We start from the raw sequence: 18,648 nt of genomic DNA, 5'->3' as shown, positions 1-18,648 counted from the left end.
ACATATAGTAAACAATATTTTTCCTTAATTATCACTGGATAATTTATATAATCTATGTGACAAACATGTAACTTAGTAATATCAAGTTATCTAACAGTGGAATATGTCAGGCACTTCAATGTTTTTCAGTAGTAATTTACTGCAAATGCTATTTTAGATTCAGGAAAAAATCTTAAGTTTACATTATTATATATGTTTCACACCGGGAAATGACAAAAAGGTCACATACCAAATGAAACTGCTCCATTTTGGGGATTCCATCTTTGTTCATCTCAAATTCTTGATTTTGAACAAAAAGCTGTAACACAAGGAAAAAATTAAAGACTTTCAATGTATCAAAATATTAATCCTACAAAAGCCTTAAGTATTAAATTCTTTAAATGCTAGTGAAAAGGGAAGAACTCATTTTAAGAAACACGTTAACTACTGCAGAATAAAGATACTCTAGTTAACTACCTACTCACAAGCAATCAAATGGTTCCTGAGACTCTTAAAACATCAATAATAGGAGATATACATCCTATAAACATTTTAAGAATTTACTACATATGATGAACTAGTTACATACCCATGTAACTTAATAAGCATCATTATAAGACCTTAATAATTATAATTTCTCTAGAGTAAATGAGAAAATGGAATACTCCAGTAAAGGAAGACATTATTTTTTTTAAATAACAATTTTAAAACTGAATGGATATTCAGAAAATGGAAAGATATTCCCTATTCTCAGATAGGCAAAACCAATACCGATAAAATGATCAAATATCCAAAATTGATATGCAGATTTAATACAATCTCAATCAAAATACCAATACAATTCCTAATAAAACTAAAGAAAACAATCCTAGAAATTATATGCCACCAGAAAAGATTCAGGATAGCAAAAGCAATCCTGGGCGACAAGAGTAAAGCAGAAGGCACCACAACCTTGGGTTTATACTACTAGCTACAATGATAAAAACAGCACGATATGACACAAAAACAGACATGTGGATCAGTGAAACAATGTAAGACACAGAAAGAATCCTAAGAACAGTCAATCATCTAATCTTTGACAAACAGAAGAAAAACTTAACAGTAAAGGAAAGATAGCCTCTTTAACAAATGGTTCTGAAAATAGTATCCACATGCAGAATCTAGATCCATATTTTTCACTGTAAACTAAATCAAAATGATCAAAGATGTAAATACTAAAATATAAGCAATCTGCTAAGAGATAAAGTAAAAATTTAAAGACAGAAGCACAAGAAAGGACTTTTTAACAGAATTCTACCTGCATAAGCCATAACATCAAGAATCAACAAATGGGATTAGATTAAATTTAAACCTGTACAGCAAAGGAAACAACCAACAGTTAAGAGAGACACTACAAAATGGGAAAAAAAATTGCCAGCCAATCTTCAAAGGACTAGTAACTAAAACACATGAAGAACTCAAAAAATTAGACACTCCAAAATAAAAGGTCCAGTCAACAAATAGTCAACCAAAATAAGTAAGACACTTCTCAGAAGAAACACAAATGGCCAATACTTACATAAAAAAAAATGTTCAACACTGCTGGCCACTAGAGAAATGCAAGTTATAACAATACTGAAATCTCACCTCGCCCCAGAAAGAATGGCCATCATCAAGAAATCAAATAATAAATTCTGGAGAGGCTTCAGGAAAAAAAGAAGTCTTCCTTCCAGTTGGTGAGAATAAACTACTATGGAAATCAGTAGTAGAGATTCCTCAAAAAACTGAAACTAAACTTCTAAATTTTGATGTATTATTTTCTGTTATTAGATGATGTTCTCTTTACCCTACTTGAGAAATATTTTCCATGTTTGGATTTTTTTTCCTGTTACTTTCTATAAGTTTTAGAAAGTTCAGTTTTACATTTAGATCTAGTATATGTTTTGAGTTTGTTTTTATAAATGGTGCATAGATTAATCAAAGCTTATTCTTTAAATATGGCTAGCTGTTTGTTCTAGAACCACTTATTTTGAAGACGCTTCCTTGAGTCAGAGAACCATCTTGGTGCCTTTGTCAAAAGTCTGTTGACCACATATAGGAAGGTCTATTTCCACTGTCCTATTGTGTTTCATTCATTTATATTTCTAACTTCACACCAATATGATACTGTCTCGATTTACTGTAACTTTTTATCGTCTTAAAATCAGGTAGTATAAATCCTCTAATTTTGCTCTTTTTCAAAATTCCTTTCATTATTCCAAATCATATGCATATATCAATTACAGAATCTAACTGCCAAAACACCCAGCATTTTTGTTGAAACTGCATTGAATCTACAGACAACAGGAGAACTGACTTTCCAAACAAGGTTTCCAGCCCATCAGAATAGTGTATCTCTTCATTTATCCAAGTAATTCCTCTTAGAAATGTTTTGTAGTTTTCAGTGTAACTGGCATTATATCTTTTGTTACGCTTGTCAAAATTTCTATATTTTTGATACTTTAGTAAATGATTTTTAAATTTGCTTATTCTTAAACACTTTTTGTTGATCTTTAGACTAGAACCTCCAGTACAATGTTGACTAGAGGAAAAAGGTATTCTTTCCTTGTTAATATTTAATCCCTTATGATTCTTAAACCACAAATAAGAAAGTTACTTGGTTTTCATTGAGAGTGAAAACATTTACCCTAGCTCATTTAGTATGTATTTTCCACATATCCATGAACTACTTCTATATTAATCTAGTTCAAATTATCTTCACTGTTAATATTGACTTTAACAAATTTGTAACACTAATAATAGATACCAAGTCAAATTATAGAAAGTACACAATAGGTAATAGGAAGTATAAGAACAGCTTAAAATAAAAACTAAAGTAAAAACCCACTAAAAGTCTACCACTTCAGAGTAACATGTTAAGGAGAATCACTATAATCACCATTTTACACAGTGAAATATAAAGTGACTGATCCATTTCAAAAAATAACATACCCACAATAAAAGGCAGCCATATGCATATAAGTCTGAACTTGAAGAAGGAGGTTTACCCATTTTCAATTCAGGTGATGTCAAAGTTAAACCACCAACCGTCATGTTCACTGAGGCCCGCTGACTCTACAAAAACAGTATGTTATTTTGACTAATTTAGAGCAAATGCAGTTGAAGTGCTTTTATGTGAAATACTCTGCATTGAATTCATTCAAATTTTCAGTTGAAATTATTTCATTCTATTGGTCTCAAATATTTTTATTGAATTTATATTATTCAGTAAAAGTTCTCTTAAAATCATTCTCAAAACTGACATAAATTTTCACTACAATCTGATTATAGAAGAGGACAGATTCAATATAACAATCATTAATTTCTCATTACTGGTACTTTGGTGTTCTTCTGTCTTAATAAAATTTCACAAGAGTGGGCATCAGTACTATTTTGTAATTCTGAAAATTTTTAATTGTTTGAAACTAAATTCTACAAAATTCTTTACTTATTGTTTTCTAAATATACCATCTCTGTCATGTTTAAGAATGGTCAATGACAACACTAGTACCCTTAAATTCAATCAGACCTTAGCTATAATCCCCGTCCTCTTGTTTATTTGCTGTGTGACTTAGGTTTTAACCTCTTAAAATCTAAATTAATCTCTACAATAGTAACATCTACTTATAAAGTTGTAAAAATAAAGATAATTAGCACAATATTCAGCACATATCAGTAAATGTTAATTGTATCTTTATACCTATCTTTTCTACCTACTACCTTTATTTTTGCCTCTTAAAGCATTGTTCAAAGACCAGCAGCTAAGGCATCAACTGGAAAACATTAAAAACACAGAATCTCTATCTTAAAAATGTTGAAAATTAATTTGCATTTAAACAAGATTCCTAGGTGATTCTTATGACTGTAAAGTCTTTCAAGATCAATGATCTTGATTATAGACTACTTTTCCAAATTTATCTTGACTTAATATTTTTCCATCTTAATGTAGTATGAAACATATAGCAAAAAGTGAGCTTAATAAATACTTCAGAATAAATAATTTAAGGACTGTGATTTAGCTCTGTGGCACAAACGCTTGCCTGGCACCGTGAGTTCGTGAGTTCAATGCCTGGTACCAAAAAAAAAAAAAAAAACCCCAGATCAAATAATTTACCCTGAAGATTTAAACAATGTTTTGGGAAATAACAGGTGACAAACTAGTATAAAACAGAAACAGTAATTCTTTTTTTTTTTTTTGTCTTTTTCATTTTTATCGGTACCAGGGATCGAATTCACGACTGCCTGCTTGCAAGGTAGGCGCTTATGCCGCTGAGCTAAATCCCCAGCCCCAAAACAGTAATTCTTGGAATAGTATTTCTACAGCTGTACAAATGATACATGTAAAGTGATTAGAATCTGTAAAAGTTGAGAACTTTTGTGCTGTAATTTTTATTTTTTAGAAACAGGGTTTTCAGCTGGGTGTGGTGGCTCACGCCTGTAATCCCAGCACTTGGGAGGGAGGCTGAGGCAGGAGGATCACTGCGAGTTCAAGACCAACCTAGGCTACAAAGTGAGCTCAAGGCCAGCCTGAACTGCACAGCCAGACCCTGTCTCAAAAGGACAAAAGAAAAAAAGAAACAGGGTTTCACTAAGTAGTCCGACCTGGCCTAGAACTCACTATATAGGCTAAGCTAGCCTAGAACTTATGATCTTCCTGCCTCAGCCTCCTAACTGCTGTGATTATAAGGTATAAGCCATTACACCCATCAGAGTTGCCTTTGAAACTCAGAATTTAAGTGATTCTTCTTAGGCTAGTATTTTAATTTTCTCAGATAAATCTGATAAATATCTAACCAAATCAATCTGTCTTAATCCTGCATGATCTAACTTTTGACTATAGCTTTACATTTTCACTTTTTCATATTTTTTAGTTACCATATGAAAACTATTGAGATAACATTTATAGTAGTGGCATTACTCTATAGTTTGCAGGTGACCAAAGTAAAAAACATTATGATATAAAGTAGTCAAAATGAACTGCTCAAGTTGTTAAAGTTGACAAGGATGTGGAAAAACTAGGATCTTTATATACCACCTAAGAGAATGTAAAACGATTCAGTCACACTGAGAAAGTTAAATTCCTCAAAAAGTGAGCTGGGGATATAGCTCAGCAGCAAAGCGCCTGCTTGGCAAGGGCAAGGTCATGAGTTCAATCCCCAATACCACAAAAAAAATCCTCAAAAAGTAAAAACAGAGTTACTATATAATCTAGCAATCTGCCTCCCAATAGAAATGAATACATGTTTACCTAAAAACTTGTACACTAACATTCATAGCAACATCATTCTTATCAGAAAATGTAAACCCAAACAGCCATCAACTAATAAGTGTCTGAACTAAAGATGATATACACATATAATGCAATAATCATGACAAAAAATGAACCGTGAAAATGTTATAGAAGTAAAACAAGCCAATCACCAAAGGCCACATATTGTATAGTTTCATTTATATGAGATATCCAGAATAAGAAAATCCATAGGCATAGATTGCCTAAGCCTAAATAACAGGACAAATGAATAATGACCGCTAATCAATAAAGCATTTATTTTTGGGAGTGATTAAAAATGTTCTGGAGCTGGGCATGGTGGTGCATACCTATAATTCCAGCACCCATAGAGCTAAGTGGATCACTGCAAGTCAGTGGCCAAGCCAGACTACAATGAGTTCAAGCCCAGCCTGAACTACACAGCAACAACTTGTCTCAAGAAAGAAAAAAAAGTTCTGGACTAGGTAGTAACAATTCATGAACAACTTTATGAATATACTAGAAACTATTACTGATTTGTATGCTTTATGATACATTAATTCTATCTAAATAAAATTGTTACTTTTAAAACAGGAACTGCTGAGTTAGCCATTTTACTGTGTACATATTTCAAAATATGTTGCATATATAATTTATCTTTGTCAATTAAATAAGAAACTGTTCCCACATGATCAGATATATTTTGAGGCTGCCAATTATATCAAAAACATTTACAACTTGTTCTTACTTCTCTGATTTTTGCTACCTCTACAAACTGGCTATTCTGAGGTAACAGAGCACCAAATTACCAGTCACTATGGTTGAACTTCAATAACTAAACAAAAAAGTCCAAGAGTCCCAATTTCTGAAACTACGCATTATAATAAAAAAATGACATGTGTATTTCAAGCAAATGTATGAAGGAGGGAGGACACCAGCAGAGAGAAGTTCTTGCAATTTCTAGCAATTGAATGTTTTCTAATAATGACAAAATAACTTATGATTAATGTTGTTTATTATCATTTAGTATAATGTCAGGCTGCCCCTAAGATTTTTGATTAAAATATACAAAGCAAGAATTTAGAAACTCTTATTCTGTCACCTGATAGCAGACAATTGCTTTATGTTACATGACACACCTTAACTGAAAGTACGTATCTTATACTACATTACCACAAGTGCTGAACTATTGCTCAATGATATTAAATGAAGTCTAGAACCTATTTAAAAGATTATGATGTTTTACCACAGATTTGGTGAAATCAAAATCTCCAACAATTCCTTGTTCACGATTTAAAGCAAATATATTGTTCTGATGAAGTGATCCATGAATTATATTGGCCTTGTGTAATGTATGCAGGCCCCGGGCAACACCTTTCATAACTTTTAAAGCTTCCTATATATAAATACAAGCAAAATAGGTTAAAAAATAGGAAAATAATTTTAATACATGAATATGTTTTATATTAAAAGATTGTTCTAGAGGTAAAGCTTCCTCCAAAGGAACTTTTACTAACAATACAGCATAAAGAATTAAAGATGAGATGAAGCTTGGATTACAAAACCAGTGGCTACTGTATATTTGAGTGTATGAGTATATACTTAATATATATTCTGCAGTTTCTAAAAAGACTTAGTTTACAAATAATCATGAAAAGCAGCTAGAAAAGAGGCTTAAATAGCATTATTAGGTAGACAGACTTATGGTCTCCATTGTTATTACCGTATTCTAAATTTACAGTGATAAAAATTAAAGCTATCAATTTATATATAGCAGATTTCATAGTTATAAGCTTAGGATTGAAACCAAAAAAAATCTAATTTCAAGTTCCAACTCTACTTCTGGCTGAGGGACTCTAAAGTCACTTAATCCTTCTAACCCTGATTTTCTCTCACACCCACACCCAAAGGGCTAATGTGAGAGTAACACACACCACAATTTTACATCATATATTCTGTAGTATAATCTAAATATTAAGACAAGGTGATATTTTCTTATTTAATATATCCATGAAAAGTTTTTTTACTTACTTCTGATGATAAAGGCATACTGGCTTGAATAACACTCAGGTTTGCCCTAGGATAGTATGGGACCATGAGATAAGCCACAGGATCAGACTAAGAAGCAAAGCAGAGAATGTGACTCAAAGCAAAAAATTCAATGTATTTTTAGTATACTCTGACTTTACAATTTTTGTACTTTGTTAAAAAGAATTAATTACTACTCTAAAACTTGGAGCCAAAACTTACTTTAAACAAAATGCTTTCTCTAAGAGTTTAGCATAATAACTTGATTTACCTTACACAAAAACAGGAAGATTAATGGCAGCAACCCAGACTCTTCTTTAGCTTCTCCCCAAGCTCTGTGATAGGCAGCTGCCCTCTGAATCACCCTGGCTTCTGTGTCTACATCCACAGAATAGCCCTTGCATGTAAAAAAAAAAAGGCACTGGTAATTTCAAGATTAAAAATTCCACTCTATACATCACTCAACTGTAATAAATGACTTTATGTATGTTAAGTTACATCTAATTTTTTTAAATTTTTAATGTTATAATTTGGAAAGGAAAACAAGATTACGATAATGTAATCAATTCAGGCTAACCTAAACATTCTATTATAATAATGAAGTTTCCCATATTAATCAGAAGGAGGAAATTAAAAAGCAGAAATTGTGTTGACAATATGGTTGAGATTTTGAACAGAAATCTAAGCAAAACAAAATTTCAAAAAGCTGTTAGGTAAAATATAGTAAGTTCACTCAAGAAAAGGAAAGCAAGTAGAAAAAATAACAAGCAAGTACATATTAAAATTAGGTACTATTTGGGGCAATGTGGGATACTTTCAAATCAAACTTAAAAGTTTGGCAACCATACTAGAGAAACAATCATGATGTCAGCCAAACTACCTACTTTAGAAAACAATGTAATCAGTGTTTTCTTTCCTGAAAAACAATACCACCATTCCCTCTTATACCTCCCAATCTTCAAGTCAGAATTCACTATTACCTTTAAAAGAACTGTCTGCCCATTAATTTCCGAGCGTACCAAAGGACGTTTGCTGCTAAGTTCCTTCATGGGCTCAGCGTCAAGAAGATCTCGTTCTAAGCTCATAGTAAGAAGACCACCAGAATTCTATGCACAAGTTTTATTACAGATGAAGAGTTTTTAAAAATCCATTTTAAACCATCAACACAGTTAGTTACATGCTATTATACAGAATGGATACCATCAACACTATTAAAAAACAAAATAAAAATCTTTAGATTTTATTAGTTTTACATTTTTTCTACATTCTCACTCTAGGACTCCTGCTACACACAGTGAAATCACAAATTTAATTATTGCCATAGTTCTAGAACAGACCCTAGAAATGACTGGGATTAGCCACACATTTCTAAGGGAACCTAATGTTTACCTGAAAAATTTCATATGCTTCCTAAAAACATTAAAATAACGACAAATAAAAAGGCAGTTGTAGAATCAGAATAAAATGCCTGAAGATTATGTCCACTATGAAGTAATTGTAACACTTATGCCTATGCCTGAAGTCTTCAAAGGTGAAAATGGTTTTAAATTTAACTGGATATTTCTGCTCCTTTCTGAAGCAATAAGACTGTACACTAAAATTTGATATAATATTTCAAATCAAACTAGATTTTATTGCAATAGTTTTAGTAATACACGTAATAATTCTAGTTTAAGTATTGTTAGTATATTTAAGTAAGTCATAATACATAATCTCAAAAAGATTCCCAAGGATACATCTTAAAAGTCATCAAAGGCTTCCATAAACCATGATTCCAACCTTTTATAATCTATAATAAAGTAAATTAACACTCCTTTTAAAATTACTTTTCAAATCTTCTGGTGCCACATATAATTACATTCTATATAGTTGCAAGGAAAAATGTCATATTAAAGTCTGCCCTCACTTTCAAGACGGCATAACAGGAAAAAAAAAGCCTCACTGAGAGAAACAGTCCAGATACTGGAATACAGCATCATGGAGAAGACGAGGAAGTAGGTCCTCTTAATGCAGGAAGAACCTAAAGTGAAAATTGAAGCCCACAGAGAGAGTAAAAAAAGATAAAATTAAACAAAGAAGAAAGCAATGCATTCACCCAGAGCAGGACCAACTGTGCAAGAACTGTTGAAACCTAGGGACGCACCAGTCACAGTGATGGTGTTGGCTGGCAACCCAAAGGCATCCGCAAAGAGACATGGTGGCAGAGGGGAGCACAAGACTGGGAGACCTGCACTGGCTGGTGGTGAGTGTAGAGAACTCAGTCCTCCCACGGGAGAGGGCAATTGGCCAGGAGTCATTTTGGAGTCAGGCAGGATAAGCCCAGATCCAGAACTGCAGCCAGCTTCCTTCAACCACTCCGAGCTCAGAGCAAACTGGTGGAATTGCTTGGACTAAGTCCCACCCTCGTGCACATTCCAACAGCCATCGCTGAGGTTTCCCTAAAAGTATCCCCAACCAGCTCCACCCCATGCATATACTCTATGTGTGAGGGTACCCTGCTGTTAACCAGCTTGGAGGGAAGTGACAGCCTGCCCTGCCCCGCCCCTGCTTGCACTCCATCTGCCACTGGTGAACCAAAGCAGGCTCTGAAAAGCAGCACACAGCCCTACACTAACACACCCAATGGTCACCACCAGATATCCTGAGCCAGCACTGGCTACAAAAATCAAACAGTCTCACTTCAGAGAAATTATAGCCAACACAGGAAGTGACAGGAACCCCCTCTACCCACTTGTCTGGAAGAAAACAGGAATATGACAAGAGGAAGAAGCAAAAGGCAGTCTCAGGCATCCAATCCAAGAAGTTCTGATCCAGGAGATGTAAACAGATCAGGAGTCCCACACCTGAAGTTTATGCAGCAATGGCAACTGAAGTAAAGAAACTACTTCATGAGGCTATAAAAGAAATTAGAACAGAAATACTATCTCAGGTAAAAGAAGAAATGAGAAAATTAACAAAAGAATTGCTAAGCACCTCTAAAGAGGACATAAATGGAAGAACAGAAGAGCATAGGACAATGAGGGAAGCCTTGAATGAAGAATATAAAAAAGAATACATGAAACAGATTCAAAGACATTACCAGCAAATTAAAAACTCCACCAAAAGCTAGAAAAGCTGCTTGAAACCCTAAAGACAGACTTTCAAACCTTGAAGACAGGTTTGCAGCTTGTGATCGGGAAAGAAAAAAATCTCTTAAAAATAACAAGGAAGTAGGAAGTAACAATTCAAAGGCGACAAGATGACAAGAGGATCTATCACTTAAGAATGAGAGAGAGAGAACATGGCGGGAGATAACAGCAACTACGGAGGCTCTCTGAAAGACTCGGCTCAGAAGTCAGGAAGGGTGCGGAGTAAGGAGCCATAAGCCGGTGGAGATATGCTCTGCTGACCCAGGAACGAACTGGGCTGAGAGAAACCAACTTGGAATACAGTCCTGGTGCTAGAACAGGAACAGAAAAGCCTCAGTGTGGAGGCTGGAGCCCGCGCCATTGGAAGCCGCGATTTGGGTTTCCCGCCGTGCAGCGGCTGCCTCTACATCAGCTCAGCAAGGAGAGAGACGCGCGGAAGCTCTGAGAACGGGAATCTGCGAACGGAGTCGAAAACAGGACGGGCAGGGAGGTGTGCACTGACTTGTGGTGAGGTGAGTGAGAGAAACTGACACTCTACCACAGTTTGACTCCAACAGAGGACATTCTGGGCCCGGGCAGTCCTGCGGGAGCAGGGCACGGTGGCGACTTCAGCCACACATACCCCTCTCAGGCAGGATTGGTGAAAAGTGCTTAGCCTACGTGACACTGCTGGCGGACCCAGTAGGCTAGCCCAACCCAGATCCCAGAGCCTGACGGTGGCCGGGAGGGGTGGGCCCTGCGTAGGCTGCCTGGTCTGGAACTTCCTGGTGTGCTGCAGTGGGCGGGAACACCTAACCGGCGCAATTCAATCAGGCTGTGGCTGACAGGGAGGGAAGCTGGGCCTCCTATATAAGCTTGCATATATAAGGAACAGAGAATATGGGAAGAGGCAGCAACAAGAAAGGCTCCTCGGCCCCCAATTCTGAGAAACAGGCAATAGCGGACACCACACCAATAGACATAAAGCGCCATCTAGAGAGCCTCATAGATCAGTTCAGGAATGAAGTTATCAATGACCTGAAGCTAGAAGTATGCAGAATAGTTAGAGAAATGCTAAGCACCACCCAAGAAAAAACAGATGGTGGAATGGAAGAACAGAAAAAGAGGGGAGAATTGTTGGATGGAGAAAACAGAGAAAGCATAGAATACGTGAAGCAGGTTCAAAGGGACTACCAGGAAACTAAAAAGTCTATCGAAAACTGGCATAACAGCTTGAAAGAAACTAAGGACAGACTATCTGAACTGGAGGGCAGATTTGTAATATGGGAGAATGAAATGAAAAACTTCTTAAAAATAACAAAGAAACAAACAGCAATAATACAAAGACAAGAAGATGATAAGAGGATCCATAATTTAAGAATTAAGAACATAAAAGAAGAAGTAGGGACACAAACAAATGAACTACAAAAGCTACTCACAGAAATAATCCAGGAGAATTTTCCTAATTTAGCAAAAGGTAAAGATACTCAGATGTATGAGGCATACAGGACCCCAGCTACCTACAACCCAAACAGAGCAACACCCAGGCATATAATAATAAAAATTCCAGAAATTCAATACAAGAACAGAATATTAAAAGCTGTCAGAGACAAGAAACAGACCACTTACAAGGGAACACCCATCAGAATTACAGCAGATTTCTCTGCACAAACCATCAAATCACGAAGAGCTTGGGGGGAAATAATTCAAGCTTTGAAAGATAATAATCTCCAGCCAAGATTGAGATATCCTGCACAACTGTCCTTCGAAATTGATGGAAAAACAAGGTGCTTCCAGGATAAAGAGGAACTGGGGGAATTTGCAACCACCAATTCAACTCTACAGAGAGTATTGCAGGATATTCTAAAAAAAGAAAAATACAAAGAATCCAGAAATAATGGAGGCCACAACGAATGGAGCAGAGAACAAAGTGAAGAAGACAAACTGACAGCTACTGACAGAATAAGAGCTCAACAGAAATGAGGCAGAGAAGATTGGATGATAGGAACAGCTATTTTGGAGAAAATGACATCTTAATAGGTAATACTGATTTAGTATCATCTTGTTTTGAAGTCTCATCAAGCTTTTGTTCTTCTGTCTCCATTGGTCTAAATAGGTTGTATCTTATTGGATTTTATTATGTACGATAGTATAAGCAAAAACCTTTTAAAGACAAGGAGATTATACAGAAACCATTGTTCATTTTCTGTTAGTCGATTCTAAATACCCTGTAATGCTGTCATTCTCTTAAATGGTTTTACATTGTTTTGATATATTTAATGCTACAGTATACGAAGTTGTACTCAAGGATTTCAAGGAAAGAGACAAAACGGTAACTACTTTTATGTCAGGGTTATCTGGTGGTGAAACACTGTTTTGCTTAAATAGTTATGTTTTGATGTGCGCTGTTTTGCTGTTATGCCCTCTTTTATCTCAATCTCCACTCCATTATTTACTTTTTTATTTTTATCCTTTTAATTAAGGGAAAAATAAATAAAAATAGCAGGATATATTATAGTAACCCACTTTGACTTTCCATTATCTCGATTTAAAGCCCTGTATTACTCTCACCATCTTGTTTTTGACTGATGTTCCCCTATTCTGTTTTGCTGGATAGTATAAGGTTCGAAAGTTTAGGCAACAGCTGTGAAGATAATGAGATTCATTATGATGCCCATTCTCGTTGACTTTTATCTACTTTTGAAGACCTACAATGTCTCCAATGTTTTGGTTTTGTTGGTTTTGCTCTTTACTGTTTTGTTCAATTTTATTATAACTAATGATATAGGCAATTCTATTAGAGATAGCGGGAGGCATTATGGTAACCATTGTTGATCACCTTTTATTATGTTTTTACATTATCTATTATGTCCACCCTTTTGATTTGACCGACTCTGTTCTGTTGTGTCACATTTGGTTTTACTCTCTTCCAAAAAAGTAATAAGAACTGTGGGAGCAATAAAACCCAAAATGTGTAATAGTCGTTGTACAAAAGAGAGGAAAAGAAAGTGCTCTAAACTATATAACTGCATGTATATTTAAGTGTGTAGGATAGAAAATGACATCACTGAGTTTTGTTGGATCATTGAACAGAACTTTGCAGTGTCATTGCAAACACTGAACTGCAGGATATTCTAAAAAAAGAAAAATACAAAGAATCCAGAAATAGTGGCGGGAGGCCACAACGAATGGAGCAGAGAACAAAATGAAGAAGACAAACTGACAGCTACTGACAGAAAAAGAGCTCAACAGAAATGAGGCAGTGTCATTGTTGGAATGTCCACTTTGCGGGCTTTAATTTTGTGACTTGAACAATTATTTCTAAGATGACAATGTGTAATCCATTAACTAGTGATTTCCTACTGTTTATTTTTTTTCTGTAAATCTGTATAACTTGTACCCTTTCTCTGCTTTTTTTTCTCCTTAAATAAAATTTAAAAAAAAGAATGAAAAATGTTAGTGAAGAAGCAGGGATCAACACAAATGAAATACAAAGGCTATTTACAGAAATAATTATAGAAAACTTCCCAAGCATAGGAAAAGGAAATGATATTCTGATGTATGAGGCATATAGAACTGCAGCCACCATCAACCAAAACAGAGCTAACACCCAGACATATAATCATCCAGATCCCAGAAATCCAACACAAGAACAGAATATTAAAGGCTGTTAGAGAAAACTAGTAAATCGCCTATAAAAGAAAACTCATCAGAATCACAACAGACTTCTCAACACAAATCATCAAATCAAAAAGAGCTTGGAGTGAAGTATTTCAAGTTCTGAAAGAAAACAACTTTCAATTCAGACTGATGTACCCTGAAAAACTATCTTTCAAAATTAACGGAGAAACAAGATGTTTCCATGACAAAGAGGAACTAGGAAGTTCATGACCACCAAACCAACCCTGCAAAAAATACTGAAGGACATTCTAGACAGAGAAAAAAAAAGACCATGGTTTCAGGAACAGTGGTAGAGGGGGCTCACTGTGAGGGACAGACAATGGAATGAAAAGGAAAAACAGGCAACCAATGACAGGAAAATAGCATGGCAAAGATGAGGCAGAGAAGGTTGGTCATAATCACTAATATAGATGGCTCAATTCACCAATAAAAAGAAACACAGGCAGAGTGATCAGGAGACTGGGTCTATCAATATGCTTTATATAAGACACACATTTAACTCAAAAGGGGGTATATAGACTGAAAGTCAAAGGTGAGAAAACAATGCTCTATATGACAGGGAACCAGAAAAAAGTGAGGGTACCTTGTCCATCAGCTGCATACTGGTTAGAAAGCAATGACACTTTTATACAATGGGAAACTACTCAGCTATAAAGAAAGATAACCTTAAGGCTCTTTTACATAAATAGATACAACCTGAGATCATGCTCAGAGTCACATAGGTGAATAGTGTGCTGCCTCCCTAGTATAAAAACTGAAGGAATTAATGGGATCCCAAATGTACAATATATCCTGTGAAAGTGAAAGGGAAGGGATTGTCTAAAAAGGGAAGACAGTGGCCATTGTTGACCTATTATCGTGATTTAAAATCCATGCTGTATGTGTGAATACCGAATAGTTTCCCTAATGTAAGTAATGATTCAAATATATAAAAATATGTGGTAATCATGATTCCCCATTAGGTGGCCTTGGAGCCTTATAAAGTTTTCACTCATTAATTAGAAAGGCTTTATTCTGGGCTTCTTGATATGAAAATATTTGAAGCTAGAGTATATGAAGTTTTATCCAAATATTTCAAGGAAAAAGACACTATGGTAACTACTATTAAGTCAGGTTATATGGTGGTAAAGTACTAGGTTGTTGAAACAGTCATGCTTTGACCTCTATTGTTATATTGTTATGTCCTGTTTTATCTCAATCTCCCCCTTATTGTTTTAAAAAAATTATTTAGTCATTTCTTATGTTTGTCTTAATTAAAGAAAAAATTCAAAAAATTAGGATATATAAATAGTAACTCTTTTTGATTTCCTATTAACTTGTTTTGAAGTCCTGTAGTACTCCCACGATCTTGTTTTGACTGATTAGACTCTGTTCCATTCTATATGATAGTATCAAGTTTGAAGCCATAGGCAACTACTTTGAAGACAATAAGATTCACTAAGATACCCATTCTGGTTTGACTATTGTCTTCTTTGGAAGTCCTGTAATGTTTACAATGCCTAAGTTTTATTGGTCTTGTTCTCTACTGTTTTGTCCAACTTTTTAATATCTAATGAGATAGACAATTCTTTTTAAGGAAACAAGGGACAACGTTGATAACCATTGTTGAGAAACTTGTACTCTGTTCTATACCATGTGCTATGTCTATCCTTGGTATTGACTGACAGCTTTGTTTTGCCATATTTGACTGTATTCTTTCCCCCCCCCCAAAAAAAGTAATAAGCACTAAGGAGTAATAAAATCCAAAATGTGTAAATTTTGTTGTAAAAAAGAGAGGGGAAAAAAAAAAGAAAAAGAGCTCTAACGGATATAACAGCAAGTGTGTTTAGGGGTGTTAAATAGCTGACTATATCAATGTTTTTGGATCATTGTTAACACAGCTGTTTGCAGTCTCCCTGTTTGAATGTCCACCTTGTATTCTTTGATACTGTGATTTGTGGAACTATTTTCAAGATGATAATATGTAATCTACTAACAGGTGATTTCTTACTGTTATGTTTTTTTGTTTGTTTTGTTTTTTTTGTTTTGTTTTGTTTTTTTGTAGTTCTGTATTACGTGTACCCTTACACCGCTTTGGTTTGTTTTGTGTTTTTCTCTTTTTCCTCTTAAATAAAAAATAATAAATAAATAAATAAATAAAATCCATGCTGTTTTCATTGTTCATGTTTAGTTTGGTTTTATTCTGTTTCAGTTTGTCTAATCATATTATATTTGATGGCATGGACTGCTTGCTATTTCAAAGATAAAAAATGTATTATGGTATTTTTGATTTCCTATTAGCTTGAGTTGAAGCCCTGTATTGCTTTCATTGTTTTGTTTTGACTGATTTTATTCCATTTTGTTTTGTTTGATTGTATCATGTCTGACAGTATAGGCAACTACTCTAAACACAGTAAAATGCATTATGATATCCACTGTGATTTTACTATTATCTTCTTTTGAAGTCCTATAGTGTTTCCATTGTTTTGTTTTTATTGGTTTTATTCTGTACTATTTTGTTTGATTTTATTATTTCTGATGGTATGGGCAATTCTTTTGAAGATAACAAGAGGCATTATGGTAGCCCTTGTAGATTTCCTTGTATTTTGTTTTTAAGTCATGTACCATGTTCATCCTTTTGTTCTATTGACTCTATTCTGTTTTCATTTCATTTTATTCTCTTCAAAATAAAAAAAATTTTTAAAAAGTCTGCCTTCATAAGACTTCATTGTAATTGTTTAATTTAGAGAACTTTCATCTTACATATTTATGAAAATAAATTCATGTTTATTCAAACACCCCCTTTTATACTATACTTATTATCATGGACTTAATGACAATCTTAAAGAATAAATACATTTAGCTCAGCGGCATAAGCACCTGCCTTGCAAGTGTACTGTTTTGAGTTCAATCCCTGGTACCGGTAAAAAAGAAAAAGACAAAAAAAATAAATAAATACAGTTAGCTCTCCACGTCCATGGAGTCCACATCCATGAATTCAAACAACTGCAAATTGAAAATGCTAAAAAAAAAAAAAACTGTTTCTGAACTAAACTTGTTTACTATTATGCCATTATTCTCCAAATACTACTATATAAAAACTATTTAAAGAGCACACACTTTTGTGATAAGTATTATAAACAGACCAGAAATAATATGAAGTATATAGCAGGCTACACATAACCTATACACAAACACTAAGCCATTTTATATAAGGAACTTGAGCATCCTGGATTCTGGTAAAGATGGAGAAGGAAATCTGGAACCAATGACCTATGGATGTCAAGAAACAGCTGAACCTCTCCTAGCTCCTCATCCTTTACAGAAAATCTGAAACATGCAGGTAATAGATTCTTTCCTAGAGTGCCAGAATTTACCAATCCATACTGCCCCTAATACCCTAGTCTTCCTGCCTTTAAATTCTGCCTGCCTAGATACTTCCACATATCTACCTTAACCTACTTCTTTCAAAAATTTTTCTCAGCTAAGTTAACCTGAAAGACACATTGTGTTTAAATTCCTCATAGCTAACAGTATTCTATTTATATACTAACTCTTGAAACAGCAGTTAAATTTTTATCACTTCAAAAACTAAATATCTAATTAGGCAATTTAGTGACATAGAAGGACCCTGCATGCCTGTTAATCCTGATAGTCCATCTCACTGGAATTTTTTTTGTTTTGTTTTGTTTTGTTTTGTTTTGTTTTTTTGCCGCCACCACCTCCCCTCACTGGAATTAGAAACACCTAGCAGATTAGTAGAGCACACTCTTGGTTGTGGGTCACAGAGCTGTACCTGTGCACATTATACATGGTCTTTCACGTTTTTCTCTCTGGTGCTATTCTCCTGCTGTGCCCTAGACACCATTAGCTAAGCATCTTTGCTCAGTCATGCCCTTTGGACATGATGTTCCTGCCTTAGAATCAGATGACCATGGACTGAATCTCCCCAAATTGGGAGTAAATTAAACCTTTCTTCCCTTTAAATTGTGAATATTGGATACTGTGTCCAATAATGAGGAAATTAATACACGCAGTCTCAAGAAAGAAAAGGAAAAAAAGGAAAGGAAGAGTAGCGGATTAGGGAGATAGCTCAGTGGAAAGGCTTTAAGCTAAATCCCCCACATTCTAAAATGTAATTAATTTAATTGAAAAGATAAGACACAGAGGCTCATGCCTCCAATCTTAGCACTATAGGAGGCTAAGACAGGCAAATCACAAGTCTGAGCACAACCCAGGCAACTTGGTCACTTAGGGAAGTCCCTGTATCAAAATAAAAATTTTAGAAAAGTTGAAGATGTATATTAATATGAAGGCCCTTGGTTTAATCCTCAGTACTTCAATCAATAAATCAATACCTATAATTCAAAAAAGGGTCATGCAATATCCTGAATGAGAATGAAGATACAGAAAAACATGCAGCGCCAGGGATATAGCTCAGTGGCACAGCGCCTGCCTGGCAAGTGCAAGGTCATGAGTTCAAACACTGGTATCACATACACACACAAAAAACAAAAACATGCATATTAAAATAAAAAAGAAAATGTGAACTATGCAACTAGTAAGAATCTTGATAAAACCTTCTGATAGTACTTTTAAATATTCATA

At 34.8% G+C, this 18,648-nt stretch overlaps 1 protein-coding gene across 1 annotated transcript in view; it reads right to left on the bottom strand.

The window, feature by feature from the left end:
• The window catches only part of Stk31 (serine/threonine kinase 31), an 89,219-nt gene that overhangs the window by 24,156 nt on the left and 46,415 nt on the right, over positions 1-18,648 (bottom strand). Inside the window, exons 19-24 of the mRNA XM_063234589.1 lie at positions 8,254-8,379; positions 7,545-7,670; positions 7,277-7,363; positions 6,492-6,641; positions 2,950-3,072; positions 230-298 (exon numbers count right to left, since the gene is read on the bottom strand). Coding sequence (XP_063090659.1) covers positions 230-298; positions 2,950-3,072; positions 6,492-6,641; positions 7,277-7,363; positions 7,545-7,670; positions 8,254-8,379 — 681 coding nt within the window. The remainder of the gene's footprint in view (positions 1-229; positions 299-2,949; positions 3,073-6,491; positions 6,642-7,276; positions 7,364-7,544; positions 7,671-8,253; positions 8,380-18,648) is intronic.

This window comes from Cavia porcellus, unplaced genomic scaffold (assembly GCF_034190915.1).
Source record: "Cavia porcellus strain 051 isolate PalLab524CR breed Dunkin Hartley unplaced genomic scaffold, mCavPor4.1 scaffold_2, whole genome shotgun sequence".
NCBI lineage: Eukaryota > Metazoa > Chordata > Mammalia > Rodentia > Caviidae > Cavia > Cavia porcellus.
The sequence above is the reverse complement of the archived record's forward strand: the minus strand, read 5'-3'. Positions and strand labels throughout refer to the sequence as shown.